This window comes from Haliotis cracherodii, unplaced genomic scaffold (genome assembly GCF_022045235.1).
Source record: "Haliotis cracherodii isolate W230 unplaced genomic scaffold, xgHalCrac1.p SCAF_3, whole genome shotgun sequence".
Classification (NCBI taxonomy): Eukaryota; Metazoa; Mollusca; class Gastropoda; order Lepetellida; family Haliotidae; genus Haliotis; species Haliotis cracherodii.
In genome coordinates, this window is record NW_027266286.1 from 11,972,040 (window position 1) to 11,990,391 (window position 18,352).

Here is an 18,352-nt window from a genome sequence, read left to right on the forward strand (position 1 = left end):
CAATCAATTCTGCATTTGGAAAGAGTTTTATCGCTTCCATTTACAATTTGAAAAAGTTGGCAGAAAGATGATGAATAGAATCTGACTCGTGTGTCTTTTGACACAAATATATAAACACTTGTTGATCATTCGGGGTGAGATTCCCTTGAGATAGACACAATACCCATAAAGTGTGCATCGCGATCATTAAAACCTGCAACAATTCCAGTGGAATCAAACACATTAAGTCACACAAACAGCAACACATCTGTTTATTAATTCCACAGTAATATCTGCATGTATTTACCACTCGAGAAGTGTTTGCAGCTGCTGGTGATATGAAGTGAGATGGGGTGAAATGAGATGAGGTTTAACTTTCCGTTCAAGATTGTCACACTTGTATAGCAACGCGGGGGTACGGCTGGCCCAGTCGTATAAGGCGCCGCGATTCGCTGTGCGGAGTTGCGTCCCTTGGGCACGCCAGAAACCTATGATTGTGGGTTCGAATCCTGTTTCGCCCCGACTTTGTTTGCCAGCCCAATACCCGTGCTCGTTGGTTTCACCGAAGTGGTAAACGTCTGAGACCTGCAACACTTCGGGCTTTCCTCCCACATTAAGCTGACGCGTTGTTGACTGGAATACTGTTAAAAGCGGCGTTAACCCCCAACTCACTCCCTGTATAGCAACGCGCGCTCGTGTGTGTGTGTGTGTGTGTTGTGTGTGTGTGTGTGTGTGTGTGTGTGCGTGCGTGCGTGCGTGCGTGCGTGCGTGCCCGCGCGCGCGTGTGTGTGTATGTGTGGTTGTGTGTGTGCGCGCGCGTGTGTGTGTATGTGTGGTTGTGTGTGTGTGTATTTGTGGGGTAATCATTATGATGATGAATACTGCATGGGGACTGTGTCTTGTAAGATGAGCTTGTAAGATGTTTTTCTGTATACAGGAACAAGGTATATGTCATTCAAACTGTTTATACATCGTATAAGCAACCGTCATACTGCTCTATTGTTTTGTTATTGTTTTCCCTCCATAATTAATACGGCTGTAAAAAGATGTAATGTGATATTGTATAACATTTGTTGCGACACAACAAGCATAAAAAATACTTTGTATGATTTGCACTCGTGGTTAAAAAGGCCTCTATACCTTATAAACATCTTGTATAATTCAACATTTGTGCAACTTTACTTATAATAATCTTTTCATTTGTATTCACTAAATATTAGATAATTTATTTACAATTAGTTTCTTTCAGTGAATTAACATTTTTAAAGGAAGTCTAAATTCATCTTTAAGCAGATTGTTAAGAATTACAAAATCATATATTTGTTTCAGAGAAACAGCAGTAGATGCGCGTAGGGATTTGAACTCGCGAATGTCAACTGTAGACTGCTTCGACGTTCAGAAGAATAGTAGGCTAGAGTAGCTTCCCTTTACGAACTCTTTTGTTAATTCCATGGAAACACAATGCCAAGATGGCAGTCGAACGATATTGACGATTTTTCGTTTATTTTGGATAAGATTTTGACCTTTATTAAATGTGACACTCACGTTCATGGCGTTAGGTAAGTGTGTTTCATTCTATTGTTTCTGATGTCGATTCAAGATTGAGAACTATGTGTACAGTCAGAGTTCAAATCACATTATCCAACTAGATCTGGATCGACAATCTACTTTATAGTCTTTATTTCAGTTTCGCTAAAATAATGTTCACAGATTTATCATTGTATCATATGAGAAAAGAAATCTAACATCCTGCTTAATGGAAATAATTCACAAAAACAAGAAGCGGGTTCACATTGCTAAGTTGAATAAAGTAGACACATCAAATACAACCCAGGTCTGTCTGAGGAATATGAACCATTTCATTATAAATAAATAATATTTAATATCCATTAATTGGAAACAGTAAAATGGTTGTATTGACAATGATTTGATGAAGTAGATCATTACTTTCATTGGTGTGCCTTTTCCAGACTTCAATCATACACAGGGTCTGTGCTCTTGTTAAAATCAGATACCACTCTGCTTGAAGATCTGAAGATATCTGCAGAGGAAATCTGATTTCACTGAGATTGATTTGACAATTTGACTGTCCTTCAGATATGTTGCTATCACAGTTTAATCTAAGAACTCCCTTTAACTGATTTTTTTTGACACAACAACCCCATGATTTTCATGCTTAATTAGGAACACTGATTGCTGCTTTGTTTATAAAATGTTCCTCTGTCATGCATGCCATAGGGTCCCTCACCATCCTCCTGCACCAGGTTCACTTGGAAGATTTGACATGGGACTCAGCCTTTTTAATGCAGCTTAAACAGCAACCATGGTCCTAACTGTCGTTTAATGGCAAGGTGTCCGCCCTCTACCATGTACCATGTAGCCCTGTTGTGGCTGCCATGCAACCAGGCATTTATCTCGCTTCCCAGTACTGAAGAGACACTTTGCAAATTATTTATGTTCTTTACTTTTGCATTTTCACCAAAGGATGCTTCACAAAAGTGCACATGTTATATTGATACCTTGGTTTTGTGAAAACAACGAAATGTTTGGCTATCCGAGTATTACCTGAGATCTTACACTGTGCAGTTACTAAAAAAATAGAAAATTACATAACAATGAATATGTAATAATTCCTTCATTTTGTATTACCATATTCAACGTTATAAGTGCCCAGGGCTGGGCGCTCCCAAAATTAGAAATAGGACGCTCGTATTAGAATATAATTTTGTTGAAAGCGTTGAAAGATCGTAAATTTCGTGGTTTACGCTGACAGCCTTAAATGATACAAAGGAAAAGATATATTTTTTACAGAACTGAATTGCTGTAATTAAGGGTGCATATAACACACAAGTGCATATTATACACGAATAAATAAGTCTTCTGAAATTTGATCAATCGGAAGGGTGCTAATTGGGATTGATACTCGCAAATATATCAACAAATAGTATTAGAGCGAGGTGCTTATTGCGTCGAATACGGTATTTGCCAAGAAAACACATAAAAAGAATTATAAAGATATGAAACATGGGTAAAACTGTCATGCTTTTGTCAGGTCATGGTCATTGTCCAACCAAGGTTCCGTATAAACTGAATTTTTATCTCAACACTACAGAACCCTTTCCACTTGAACACCGTCTCCATGGTCTAGTGGTAGAGCGTCCGCCCGGAGAGCGGAAGGTCAGGGGTTTGATCCCCGGCCGCGTCATACCAAAAGACATTAAAAGGTGGTACTTGTTGTTACCCTGTCTGGCTCTCGGCATTAAGGGATTAAAGCAAGGACTGGTCGGCTCGGAGTCAGTAGCTGTGTCTGAGTGGGGTATTCATGTTAAACTGCGGCATGGTATCTCAGTGAGCTAGCATTATAAATCGGCATCAGTCCGGTCTAGTACGAGCAGCCACACACACACACACGTGCATGCACGTCGCTATATAAGTGCAATAAACCCAATTTCACCTCACCTCACCTCACCTTTCCACCTGAACAGTTTTTTCATGTTTTCAGAAACCAATGAGGAGTGATACAGCGAGATCCAATGGCGCACAAATTTTTATCCGGGCGACAGCTCAAGAACCTGCTAAATGATGTTGAAAGGGTTCACAAGAAAGATATACATGACTATGCAGGGGGTCACCTAAATGAAACATATATCCATCAAGTTGCCATGGCAACAAATCGTGTGCCATGGCAAAGTGCAAAGGAGGTACCCACACCACCTTCAGGTAAAAACACTCCGAAGCCAAGAAGTTCAAAGAAGGGCAAATCAATGAAAGAGATTCTCTACCAATTCAGTGTAGGGACCACAGGTAGCATCCCACACTCGCCGCCAACAGTGCAAGTTCCCAGACCAACACCAGCTTCCAAAAAGAGCGAAAGAAGTTCAAGAGGTTCCCCCAACAAGCGTTATTCAAGTGCGAGTAACTCTTCAGCCAAGTCGACATACACAAATCTGGAGGATGGGGTTCTCATAGAGGAACTGGAAGCCACGGAGATGATGATGCCATCAGGTGTCCGAGGAGGGAGAGATGTGAGCTTTGCTGATGAGGAGACCATGACGTACACAACAACAACGTCACTCGCCCCAGACAACACGGGGAAGCTGAAGTTCAAGTATACATTCCTCCCCATGCAGAATGTGGGCATTACCAAACAGGACCAGTACCGCAAGATCAAGAACTTTGAGTCGACTGTGTTGCGGAAACAGGAGACCTGTGAACAGAAAGTGTTGTCAGGGGTCAAGGCCGTTGAACATCATGAGAGAAAACTGCAGCAGGTAATGTCATACCATTCGATATTTGTTCTTCTATGTTGTTGTAATTCACTTTGCAGAGTTATGTCCCTTAGTCATGCCAGAATCCTGTTTATAGAAGATCCCTGGTTTGTCACACCAAACCCTGCATGTGGATGCACCAATGTTGTAAACTTCTTTCAGATGGATTGTCTGCCACATTAAGATGAAATGCCCTGAAAATTTTCAAAATGGCGTTCATCCCAACTCAAGTACTCACCCAGTACACAGTTTTTGTATATATTTATTCAATGAGACGTTTGGATATCATGGTTGACAAAAGTGACTGAAACAAACATAAAATATTCACAAAACTATTTTATATTTAACATCAAGCTTGAAATCACAATGTAGCAAATACCAGGGTTTCATAAGGACGTCGGTCACGTGTTTTTGCATCATACTTTCTGTATCATAGGGAAACACTCTCTCGAACTATAGAGACTTTGTCAAACGCTTCTCTTATCGCCACGTTCATGGCCAGATCATTTTTGTTGATTTGACTTGTTGACTTTTGCCATTGACCTATTATATTTCCTGGGTCTAAGTCATTGACCTATATACAGTGATATACAGATTTTTCGGTCAAAATCACTGAATACTACACTTCCTCTGGGGCTTATTTTCAGTTTGATGAATAAATGTGTGTTGGATCTGTTGAAAACAGTCTGCAATTAAAATGTTGCTCTCAGTTGCATTATTTGTGCATTACTCACTGCAGTAGATATTATATAAACCGTATTTGACGTAATAAGCGCCCCGCTCTAATAAGCGCCCATGGCGATATTTGCTTATATATTGGCAAGTGAACGATCCCAATCAGCATCCCTTCCGATTGATCAATGTACACAAGACTTATTTATTCGTGTATAATACGCACTCGTGTGTTATATACATCCTTAATTATGGGCAATTAAATTCTTGATAAATATATCTGTTGTATATAAACAGTTCAGGCCGTCAGCGTTAACCACGAAATTTATCTTTCAACTCTGTTTTTTTCACCAAAATAATATTCTAATAAGAGCCCCCAGTTTCTAATTTCGAGAGCGCCCTGGGCGCTTATTATGTCGGTATTCATGTTTAGGTGATGCCTGTATTCAATCATTAAATCTAGGTGTGTAAAGATATTTGGGTACACAAGCTGAAAAGGCTTCATTTGGTAATTATGGCGTTGTATTCATATTTCATGTAAATTTTTCAGCCGTACTGGTTCGCAAGCAACTCAAAATTACTTCTTTTATGGTGATTTGTTGTGCATGTTTTAAGCAAATACGCAGCAGATAGGGCTGTAATGATTCATTGACACCTAGGATATCATCGATACTTAGGTACACACGATACTTAAATCGTCAGTTTGTGAGACCATGATGCTTCATAAATGGAACAGGAACTAATAGATTTACCTCCCGTAATAACAGAAGTAGCATGGCGCCACCTGTAAGCATGGCAGAACACAAGGATGTAGAGACTGAGGGCGGACTGACTGACTAACTGCTACATTTGATAACCATCCCAAATTTAACACTTTTTTGTTCTTGTGGTTGTCTTTGTAAAAGTTTTTGAGATAACACAATGACCGTGAATAGATGTATGAAGAAAAAGATGTTCGAGCTGTATTTCAGTGATTTCATCATTTCTTACTAATTGATGTGGTGTGTCATGATACCAGTAGTATTGTCAGTCGTATTGTAAAATACCAGGCGATACTCGGCTTCAACAGCTTATCTGGAGCTGTGAACCATGCAACCATTGCAGCATCTTCTCGAGGCAAGGGAGGTAACTGACTTTAAAAGTCCAGTTTCCACCCTTGCCAAACTAGGCTGGAATTCCTGGGCTCAATCGTAGCGCCACCAGTGGCTATTACAAGTTAGGTCCTTTCTATGCCTCTCCTATTGACCAATCAGATTCAACCTCTCGTATCACTTGCATTTGCTTCAAACAAAACGGTGGCACCCAGTCAAGACGATCTGATCGATAATCAAGATCTATATTGTGATAAAACGTGTCTTACATCGCGAAGTGCATAAAATCACGTGAACACCTTAATTAAAAACATGAAAATATTTAGAAAATATCTGTTGACAACGAGTTAGCGGTGCACATGCTTTGCAAATCCTGCAGTCGACCGAAATCTGCATGACACTTTAGGAACCGGATTTCCATCTCGGTGCGCGATTTTGATTGGACTATGCATATACTCGTTAGTCCAGCCAACATGTAACTCCATAATACCAGCCTAGTTCGGCAAGGGTGGAAACTGGACTTTTATAGTCAGTTAACTCACTTGCCTTGGGAAGATGCCATTGCAGTGGCTCTTTGTAACTGATCAAGCATTGATCAATAATTATAACATCATTCGTGTGTGCATTCTGAAATGATATTTTGTTTGTCAGGAGCTGGATGCATTTAACCTGAACGGAATGGGACCCAACTTCCACAAACTGCAGGTGTACAGCGACACGTTTGAAGATCTTATACAGGAGTCGCCAACATTTGCCTACATCCTCCGCTGCATCAAGGTGAGAAGGCTGCAGCTGTGTGCAGTCGTTGGTAGAGGTGTGGTCTTCTACATAGTGCACACTTTTTTTGAAAAAAATGCAGTGCTGTGAAGATTCCGGAGTAGAATAGGTCTTCAGCAACCCATGCTTGCCGTAAAAGGCGACTATGCTTGTCGTAACAGGTGACTAACGGGATCGGGTGGTCAGGCTCGCTGACTTGGTTTGATGTATGTCATCAATCCCAATTGCATGGACCGATGCTCATGATATTAATCACTGGATTGTCTGGTCCAGACTCGATTATTTACAGACCGCCGTCATATAGCTAGAATATTGCTGAGTGCGGCGTTAAACAACAAACAAACAAACAAACAGCTGTGTAGGAGGGCTGGGACAGGTACAAATTTACTACCCGGGTACCCACCCCGCTATTACCCAACCCTACACGGGTACCTGCTACATGTCTTAAGAGTTTGGTACAAAATGACTTACATAGTGTGCACACTGTTTTTTTTGTTTATACCTCCATAAATACAAAAGATATGTCAACAATAATAACTTCACTGACTGCTTATTTAATCATAAACGTAACAAATGCTACAAACCAGTGACATCAATCACTGATGATGCAGACCTGTGATGATCCAGGTGGCGAACAGGTCTTCATCAACCCCTGCTTGTCGTAAGAGGCAACTGTGCTTGTCGTAAGAGGCGACTAACGGGATCGGGTGGTCAGGCTTGCTGAATTGTTTGATGCATGTCATCGATCCCAATTGTGTGCATTGATGCTCATGATGTCAATCACTGGATTGTCTGGTCCAGACTCGATTATTACTACCTGCTGTCATACAGTTTGACTTCTGCTGAGTGTGGTGTTAAACAACAGACAAACTGATAATGCAGCACAAGTCCCGCCCACTCCATTATCAGCCAATCAGGAAGCAGTAGTCCAGAAGTCTGTTTCTGGGGACTTTTGGGAGGTAGCTTTTAGCATAGCCAAACATAAGCAATTATAGATATATTCTGATTGAAAAAACAAAAGGTAAAGTATTTAAAAGAGCGTTTGATTAAATATTTCAGAACAATTTATTGTTTAGCCATGTTAGCAAGGTATAGATTTCAGCTATTGATATCTGAACTTATCTGAGATGTATCATTTTTAATGGACATTTTCAAAGCATCAATAGATTGAACTGATCAATCCATATACCTCTAGTCATTGGCCATAAGTGTTTGTGATATTGCCTATCTCAATTCATTCTTTCTCTGAAATTTCAATATAGCAATCATGGGCAGATACAGAGAGGGTCTGCGGGGTTGCACAACCCCCCTTTTTATTTCGAAAAAAATCTTTATTTCTGTATAAATTACCACCAAAGACAATAAATAGATCATAATTGTGCACACCCCCCCCCCCCCCCCCCCCCCCTTTTAAAAAATGCTGTTTCCGCCATGGCAATAATAATGATGTGTGCATTAAGCAGGAAACAGATAATAGTGTCAATACCTGATTGCAATATCTATGACAAAGAGATGCAGATGAAATGATATATTTATGTAGATACACAAGCTGTTGCTTTTTAATATGTTTTGGTTGCAACATCAGTGGTAATCTAGGTAGATGTCCTGTAGTCAGGTACATCATGCCACATTATGATGGTACATAACCGTGAAGCAAACTGTTGCCATGAATCAATAAATCAACCTATGTAATGGTATTAGGTATTATCACCCACATGGTGAAGATACAGGTGGTAAGATACTAAATCCGTACGTCACGCGTGTGTCGTACAAGGTTGACCTTTTTTATTCGATTTGATTGGAAACCGTGACCTCTGTCACACCGGGACTACTTTTTTCATTCATAAAAAATTGTGAGACTTCATTCATTTTGCAACTCCAAGGTAGAACGGAAGCAATCTCATGAGAGCGAGAGATATTTACACTTTATTAAACCAAACGAGATAGTCACAAGCATGAAATTCGGTTTCACAACCCTCTATATACATAGAGACAAGGGATGACACCCGCCATCTTGGTTCTTATTGAAGATTTCTCAGTCGGTTCGAATCATAGCTCTTTATCGCATGAATGTCACTTATTTCGACCTATTGGAACTTGCTAAACAAACCTCAGGCTACACAATCATGTTTATCTGTTGTCACCTTACCTCGTACCTATGATATAACATTAAGTTCATAGAATTACTGATTACACCTCTGTAATAACATAAGGTGTCATAGAATCACTAATTAAACCTCTGTAATAACATAAGTTCATAGAACACTGATTAAACCTCGGTAATAACATCAGGTGTTAGGGAATAGCCAATTAAACCTCTGTAATATTAGGTGTTATAACATCACAAATTAAATTTCAGTGATAATATTATGTTTTGAGGTGATTTCCGAATTTTAGCACAAATATTAACCTAGAAATTGGAAAGTACAAAATTAGATAAATAAATTGTGAATTCAGAACATGACCACGCACGATCAATGAATTGTCAAAAAGTTATATTTAAACCTGCAATCCTAGGTTAACAATAAGCAACCTGTCGGTCTTACTATAAGAGTGAAGGGCAGACCTATGCTTTATTTCTCTACACATTTGGGTGGGGGCTAATGATAGTATTCCGACGAGTGTGATTGTCTGTTGCTGCAGTCGGAGTATGACAACTACATCGCCACCTTGCTGGATGGCCAGACTGCCCAGCATCACGTGCTGCAGGATCAGGTGGAGCAGATGGCGGCCAGGGGAACCTCACGACCCCGAGAACTCTTCACTGCCACGGAGAGGCTCACTTCCCTAGAGGAATATGCCAAAACACTGCTGCAAAAAAATGAACAGTGAGTAGCATTTTACTCCTTTATGGAAGCTGGATGGGGGACTACCAAGAGTTTCACTAAAAAAAGTAGCTTCCTTTAGCCAATCACACCAGTCTCATTGATCATTTGCTCTAAATTCAACACCCCCCTGTTTGAAGATCTGCCTGACTCTCAATAGGACTCCAAACAGTCACACCATGGTAGTGAATCCTGAGCAAAATGTCACCAGCCAAACAAAATGTGTGATGCGTGGGTTTATGAGCCAATCGGATGTCAGCTTCTATTTTATCATCAAATTTGAAATGGCTGTCAAAACAAAAAACAACCACACAGAACGCAAATATTCCTTTGACAGTGCAGCTTTTTGGGGTTCAGATGCCATGTTGCTCAGAAACAACAACAGGGTTGTTGGCTGGAATAGAGCTGACTGGAGAGAGACATTCATTTATATATCACACACACAATTTGGGTTTTTAGTTCCAAGGTGATTGATATATGTTTATGTTGTAGAATGCGGGAAGAGGTTCGTGAACAGACTGAATGGCTGGCCACAGCTCCAGAACCAGGTAGGTTGATTGACGATTAATTCTTTCATTTTAGAATTGACTTCAGTATTATTTGCAGTTATGGAGGTATAAAATTAAAATGTGGATTTACATTGTGTGCAGTAGTGTGCACTGGGTTTTTTTTACGTTTAAACATATAAAAACATATCGAAGTCAATACTTATAAATAAATATGTCAACAATAATAACTTCTGTTATTTAATCTTGAATGCACAAAATCTGTGGGAGTGTGGGGGGTGGGTGAGGGGGTGGGGGGAGGGGGAACAGATGGTGTTGGTGGGTGTGGTATGGAAAAAGAAACACAAAACAAAATATATTAATCATGTCTTGTATTTTGATCAGCAAGTAGTATGTTGGAATCTGTCAAAACCTGTATCCGAACCAAATAATCAGATAGATTATGATTATCAATCAGACCGTCTTGATTGGGTGCTGCCATTTTGTTTGAAGCAAATGCAACTGATATGAGAGGTGGAATCTGATTGGTCAGTCGGAGGGACATAGAGGGCACATCACTTCAAACAGCCATTGGTGGCACTACGATCGAGCCCAGAAATTCTAGCCTAATTCGGCAAGGGTGGAAGCTGGACGTTTACAGTCAATTAACTCCCATGTCTCAGGAAGATGACCTCGGACAAAATTCCTGTTAATACTTAGACCTTATTTCAATTTGAACTAACTGTAGTAGATATTAAAAATAGTCCAATATACCCCAACAATTAACCCTGCTGCTTGTGTTAAGTGAGCTGCATGACATTGTTTGAAGCCAATGTCATTAAATTCAGATCTTAGTTCTTGCAAACCCTAAACAAAGATCTGAGGACATTGGGGGTCACTTCAGAGCGACCTTTCATCCGACCAATAAGAGCGTCGCTTACCAGATCATGAAACCTTAACACAAGTTGTTCCGAAGGATAGTTTTTGGCTTATCCACTGAATCCACACAATCTAGACCATCTATTAGCCATTCCAGTATGTTCTTTTGTTCAGGTTTCAAAATTTTAATCGAGAATTTGTCAAAATATTTTTCAAAGCATAGTCGCCAATTTGAAATTAGTGCCGTAAAGCACGCGAATGCTGCCTTTTGATTGGCTAATGTCAACTTCTTGTCAGTCCTTCCACTGGTCGGTCAAAGTTTGCGCAAGTTTGGTCTGACATGACCTGTAATGGGATGTCCTCAGATCTTTGTTTAGCGGTAGGAAGAACTAAGATCAGATTTTAATGAGATTGGTTTGAAGCTGATGATGTGTTGACTGTTCGCCAGAGCCTGTCCCAACCATTGGTTTGGCCCCCGTGCATTACAAGGACACACAGATGGAGCTGGCTGATGAGATCGAGCACGTGAAGGCCCTGATCCTGGAGAAGCTGGATGCCCTGAATGCCCTGAGATGCCACCTGAGAGATGAGTGTGTGCCCCTGACAGTCTGTACCCACCTGGAGCAGTGCATCAAGGAAACCGAGGTCAGTGATGTCTGGTCAAGTGACTCTATACTTCCTTTGGCTTCCTTTGTTAGCTTGTACCCTTTGTTATTTTCCTCCTTTTATTATCCTATTAATTTTGTTGTCCTTACATGTACATATATATGCTCTCTGCCTCATGGCATTCATTCACCCATCTTCCCGAGGCAAGAAAGTTAACTGACTATGAAAGTGCAGTTTCCACCCTTGCCGAACTAGGCTGGTATTATGGAGTTACATTTTGGCTGGACTAACAAGTCTATGCATAGTCCAATCAAAATCGCGCACCGAAATTGAAATCCGGTTCGTAAACTGTCGTGCAACTTTGATTGCAGGATTTGCAATGCATGTGCACCGCCAACTCGTTGTCAGCAGATATTTTCCAAATCTTTTCATGTTTTTAATCAAGGTGCTCACGTGATTTGATGCATTTCGCGATGTAAGATCCATTTTATCACAATATAGATCTTGATTATCGATCAGATTGTCCTGACCGGGCGCCACCATTTTGTTTGAAGCAAATGCATGTGATACGAGAGGTGGAATCTGATTGGTCCATAGGAGAGGCCTCGAAGGGACATAACTCGTAATAGTCACTGGTGGCGCTACGATCAAGCCCAGTAATTCCAGCCTAGTTCAACAAGGGTGGAAACTGGACTTTTAAAGTCAGTTAACTCTCTTGCCTCGGGAAGATGTCATTCACCTGATGAAGGAGTAAGCATTTACTTCAAAACGATGTGTTACTCATAATAAAGAAGCTGACATCCTTATGTTCTCTTCCTCATCTTAAATCATTAGTCAATAAGGACAACGATGACAGTATTTCAAAACTTGGTGTCTTTACAAAATCCTCAGCCACAACTAACTCCTCAGCCTAACTGGCATTACCCAATCTCATCAAAATCAGATCTTAGTTCTCGCTGTCGCTTAACAAAGATCTGAGGACATCCCATTACGGGTCACGTCAGAACGACCTTTTTTTGCGACCAATCAGTGCGTCGCTTACTAGATCTTGAAAGTGACAGTCGGAATGTGTTTTCTGATCATGCAACCTCGAAAACATTAACACAGGGTATTCCGAACGACAGTTACGGCCCGTACGACTGCTTCCATCAAAATTATCGTCTATCTCTCGCTTGTGTAGTATAAACATTTGAACAGAGGAGGCGTTGCACAGTATGTGGAAAGCTCTGCCATACAATCTCAACCATATGTAAGACATTCTGTAATGTTCGTTTGTTCAGTTTTCAAAATTTAATCGAGAACTGTTTCAACATATTTTTTTAGTCTGAAATGGAAGTCGCCAGGTTGAAACGAGTGCCGTAAAGCTTGAGAAAGTTGCTTTCTAATTGGCTGATGTCAACTTCTTGCTAGTCATTTCAGTGGTCGGTAAAAGTTCGCGAAAGGTCGTTCTGACGTGACCCGTAATGGGATGTCCCCAGATCTTTGTTTAGCGGCAGCGAGAACTTTTTTAATGAGATTGGGCATTACCATGACAACACTAAACACATTACGTCACAATCAAGAAGAACATATATGCATACCATTACTAAGGTTACATGATCATATATTCTACACTGTGTAAGACTGAACAGACTGGCATAACTCTTTTAGTAGGGCTGTTACAATTCACTATTTGGTGAATCGACCTGTATCCATTCATGAATTGAATTCGTTATTCATGGTCACTAAAATCGAATATTTACGAATATGCAGTTATGTGCATTTACATACCTTGTAACCTTGAAATATCCATAAGAGCATATTACATGCATAGATTTCTTTAAAGACAACACTCATATATTTAATTTGACAATATTGTGGTCACTGGTCATTGTCATATTTGAGCAGATACTAGTGTCTTGATAAGTGCAGTATGTGAATGTATAATATATTAATAATTAACCAACCATGTCAAATAATTTATGTTGCTATTGTTCATTGAGTATAACATATGATACATCGACTTGTTATTGTATTCGTGAATAAATATTCGTATTCGTTACCCTATATTCGTGATACAAATCGTATTCACGTGATAGTGTATTTGTTGAAGCCCTTTCTTTTTGTCCTTCTTGCATACAACTAATAATGCAGTAACCTCATACTAATATTGGGGTCACGGGTGGCCCAGTCGTCTAAGGCGCAGCGATTCGCTGTGCAGAGTTGCGTCCCTTGGGCACGCCAGAAACCTATGATTGTGGGTTCGAATCCCGGTTCGCCTCGATTATGTTTCTAGGTTTGTAAGCTCCATACCCGTGCTCATGGGTTTCACCGAAGTGGTAAACGTCTTGAGACCTGCATCACTTCGGGCTTTCCTCCCACATTAAGCTGACACGCCGTGATATGACTGGAATAAGCGGCGTTAAACCCAACTCACTCACTCATACCAATATTATATGCATGGAACATATCTGTAACTCATAGTGAGGAACTACTAGAAGTGTTACTTCTACTGTAATCACTGCATGAGTGTGAAGCCTAGTGAGTGTACACAATCAGAGACTATCGGCCAAGCTGCTGAGGGATTCACTGTAAGTTATTGAATATCTCCTGGTCATGAAATAGCAGATTTATCACGAGTCTACAATGTTGATAGCTAACCCATGTCTTTTGACACCTAATCTTAATAGCTCTAGGTCCATCTAGGGAGCATGGGTGGCCCAGTCGTTTAAGGCACCGCAATTCGCTGTGCAGAGTTGCGTCCCTTGGGCACGCCAGAAACCTATGATTGTGGGTTCGAATCCCGGTTCGCCTCGATTATGTTTCTAGGTTTGTCAGCACCATACCCGTGCACGTGGGTTTCACTGAAGTGGTAAACGTCTGAGACCTGCATCACTTCGGGCTTTCCTCCCACATTAAGCTGACACGCCGTGATTTAACTGGAATACTGTTACAAGCGGAGTTAAACCCAACTCACTCACGTACACTAGGTCCATGTAGGGTCCTTTGGTCTTTTTGACACATTCAACGACTGAATGTGCAAATGATGGAAAGAAAAAAAGGCTTGTCATTCATATGACTTTTCAATATCTTGTCACCAATTTGAAAATCTGCCTTTTCTGGTTGGTTAATCACACATCATCCAATGGAGAATTTTTAAGGTATTAGAGCTTAATTACAACTATTTAGTTCTTCAAACAACATGTCCCACATATGGATGAGGATGAGTACAACTGTGCTGGTGTTGGGTGTGTAGGTGGAGGTGCAGAAGTTGCTGAAGCAGAACGAGTACTATGAGCGAAGCATCGCGGAGATGGACCACGACCTGAAAGAGGCCATCATTGACGCTGACACCAGCGAGAAGGATGCCAAGTAAGTAATTGGTCTCTGTTCAAGCAATGCAGGACTAAGATCTAGGCTGTTTATTTGTTCAGGACAATGCAGGACTAAGATGTAGGCTGTTTATTTGTTCAGGACAATGCAGGACTGAGATGTAGGCTGTTTATTTGTTCAGGACAATGCAGGACTGAGATGTAGGCTGTTTATTTGTTCAGGACAATGCAGGACTGAGATGTAGGCTGTTTATTTGTTCAGGACAATGCAGGACTGAGATGTAGGCTGTTCATTTGTTCAGGACAATGCAGGACTGAGATGTAGGCTGTTTATTTGTTCAAGCAATGCAGGACTGAGATGTAGGCTGTTTATTTGTTCAGGACAATGCAGGATTGAGATTAGGCTGTTTATTTGCAGGGCAATGAAGGATTGAGATGTAGGCTGTTTATCTTGTTCAGGACAATGCAGGATTGAGATTAGGCTGTTTATCTGCAGGGCAATGCAGGATTGAGATGTAGGCTGTTTATCTTGTTCAGGGCAATGCAAGATTGAGATGTAGTCTGTTTATCTTGTTCAGGGAATGGAGGATTGAGATGTAGTCTGTTTATCTTGTTCAGGGAATGCAGGATTGAGATGTAGGCTGTTTATCTTGTTCAGGACAATGCAAGATTGAGTTGTAGGCTGTTTATTTGTTCAAGCAGTGCAGGACTGAGATGTAGGCTGTTTATTTGCTCAGACAATGCAGGATTGAGATTAGGCTGTTTATTTGCAGGGCAATGAAGGATTGAGATGTAGGCTGTTTATCTTGTTCAGGACAATGCAGGATTGAGATGTAGGCTGTTTATCTTGTTCAGGACAATGCAGGATTGAGATAAGGCTGTTTATCTGCAGGGCAATGCAGGATTGAGATGTAGGCTGTTTATCTTGTTCAGGGCAATGCAAGATTGAGATGTAGTCTGTTTATCTTGTTCAGGGAATGCAGGATTGAGATGTAGGCTGTTTATCTTGTTCAGGGAATGCAGGATTGAGATGTAGGCTGTTTATCTTGTTCAGGGAATGCGGAACTGAGGTGAGATTCTTGCTTTGTCATTAGAGGGGATGTTTTGGTCAAGGCTTGGTGTATCAAAGAAATGACAAATTATTTTGTTTGAACTGAATACTGTATCTAGTTAGTTATAATATGAAGACAGCGGGTGACAATGGACTACACTGTGTCTGAGTATACATGAGAAGCGAGATGTGTTACAGTTATGATATATAACTATGAGGTTATACATGTTTATACACAAGGTCACAAGGCCTGCTAGTTTGTCAATCTCACAGAGGGTAAGTTGTCATCTCATCAGTGACAGGAATGTCCGGGCTGTCACTGACAAACATTACAGGACTGATGTCACTGACAAGAATGTCCGGGCTGATGTCACTGACAAGAATATCCGGGCTGATGTCACTGACAAGAATGTCCGGGCTGATGTCCCTGACAAGAATATCCGGGCTGATGTCCCTGACAAGAATGTCCGGGCTGATGTCCCTGACAAGAATGTTCGGGCTGATGTCACTGACAAACATTACAGGACTGATGTCCCTGACAAGAATGTCTGGGCTGATGTCCCTGACAAGAATGTCATGGCTGATGTCACCAAGTTATTCCATTCAGTTATTTGTTATACACCACACACCTGTCAGGACTTGTCAAAAACAAAATAACACAACCTCACCAGATGAAGATTTCACAACAATTGACATTCAACTCACTGATAATGTACCTGGCAACCAGCGATACCTTGGTGCTATTTTTACTTGATCACTTACAGATGACCTAGTATCATAAGATGCAGATACTCAAATCTGAGTGGCAGATGTGAATGAGAGCCCTCTCTCCTCTGTGACATTAATTATTGCAATTTGTGTTGTAGACGAATATGGAGGAAAGTGAACTCTAAACGTGGTATCCCTGGTGCAAGGCCATCGCCGTCACAGCCACAGAGTGACAGCGACGATGAGGAGGAGAGCAAGTGGAACTGGTACATTTCGTAATAGACATTGTCAATCAAGTCAACTGGCCAGGTCCTATCAGAAGGAACATCATGAGAGTGACCTCCCTTTCTGTTTACATGACAAACCAGGAAGGTCTCATCTTGACTGTGGAGCATCATAGCTGTGATAGAACTGAATCTTCAGAACCTTTTCATGTATACTGCTTAGAAGATTTATTTTAATGTTTACTTGTTGATAATTATATAAATTTACATATTTTTTGAAAATATGAGATTTTGCTCATGAAATCGTGACTGGTGAACTTTGATTGTCTGAACAGAATGTTAAGATAATATCATATGTTATTAGCTGAGAGTTTGGGGGATGTATTGATTTGTTTTTTTGTGTTTACCAAAAAGAGCTTTAAGTCTGTGCTGTGTCGTGGGGCATTTAACAATTGATGGAGTGTGAGTACGTCTTGGTGTCACGTGAGTTTTGTATCATGAAGCCATGTATCTTGACACAATGATAAACACGAGAGGATAGCATGTTGTATGTTATAAAAATGAGCTTTACAAGAGAATTCTCTGACATTATACATGTTACAGTCAATGTGTAAAATGTGATTCCTTTTGGCAATTTACAAACTGACTGAAAGATCTGTCAATTAATTTGACAGATTGACTGAAAATGAAAAAGTTCAAAAAGGCTTCAAAACATCACAATAGAATTATGCTAGAATTATAAGCCAAAAAATACAGCGACTTTCATCATCTTTTTTAATCACGGGGATGAAATTCAACAATAAAATGTTTGCGATTCGTTATCATAATGAAATTAATGGACCAATATTTCTGTTAATTTGTCAAATAGCCAAAGTATATTGCCTTTTTGTAAATTGCCTAAGTGAAGATTTCTGTCACTTTACACATTGACTGTTTCATATACATCCTTGATCTAGCCATTGTTAAATTTCCACAAACGTACTGGGTCCCATTCCACAAAGCGATCGTAGCGCTATGATTGTCGTAAGTCTATGTTATAGTATGGGAGTTACGATGTATTAGTGCTACGATCGTTTTCTGGAACAGGGCCCTGGTCTTGACCTGTTCTCTTTGATGAATTGCACAGCATTGTATCCTAATTATCATGCCCCTATTATCAAAACTAGAGCCTACCATACTTAGTTTTGATACTGTTCTAGCGATGGAGTTCCCTATCATGCCTTTACTGAGTATTACCCATTACAGCATTACTATAGTATGCTCCAAGTCCAAGTTTACTACCCGGGTACCCACCCTCTTATTACCTGACCCTACCCGGGTACTCACCCTCTTATTACCTGACCCTACAGGGGTACCCACCCCCTTATTACCTGACCCTACCCAGGTACTCACCCTCTTATTACCTGACCCTAACCGGGTACCCACCCCCTTATTACCTGACCCTACCCGGGTACCCACCCTCTTATTACCTGACCC

The 18,352-nt window shown here is 40.6% G+C and overlaps 1 protein-coding gene across 1 annotated transcript; it reads left to right on the top strand.

The window, feature by feature from the left end:
• Positions 1-1,439: 1,439 nt before the first annotated feature.
• LOC139473583 (uncharacterized protein C6orf118-like) lies at positions 1,440-18,094 on the top strand. The gene is made up of 8 exons (XM_071256239.1): positions 1,440-1,538; positions 3,482-4,250; positions 6,662-6,787; positions 9,431-9,615; positions 10,105-10,160; positions 11,425-11,621; positions 14,818-14,933; positions 16,811-18,094. The coding sequence occupies exons 2-8, from the start codon at positions 3,513-3,515 to the stop codon at positions 16,929-16,931; spliced, it is 1,539 nt and encodes a 512-aa protein (XP_071112340.1). The 5' UTR covers positions 1,440-1,538; positions 3,482-3,512; the 3' UTR covers positions 16,932-18,094.
• The last annotated feature ends 258 nt before the right edge of the window (positions 18,095-18,352 follow it).

Coding starts and splice junctions, on each gene's coding strand:
- LOC139473583 (XM_071256239.1), top strand. CDS start 3,513: ATGGCGCACAAATTTTTATCCGGGCGACAGCTCAAGAACCTGCTAAAT. Junction 6,788..9,430: donor ACATCCTCCGCTGCATCAAG/GTGAGAAGGCTG, acceptor CTGTTGCTGCAG/TCGGAGTATGACAACTACAT. Junction 10,161..11,424: donor GGCCACAGCTCCAGAACCAG/GTAGGTTGATTG, acceptor ACTGTTCGCCAG/AGCCTGTCCCAACCATTGGT.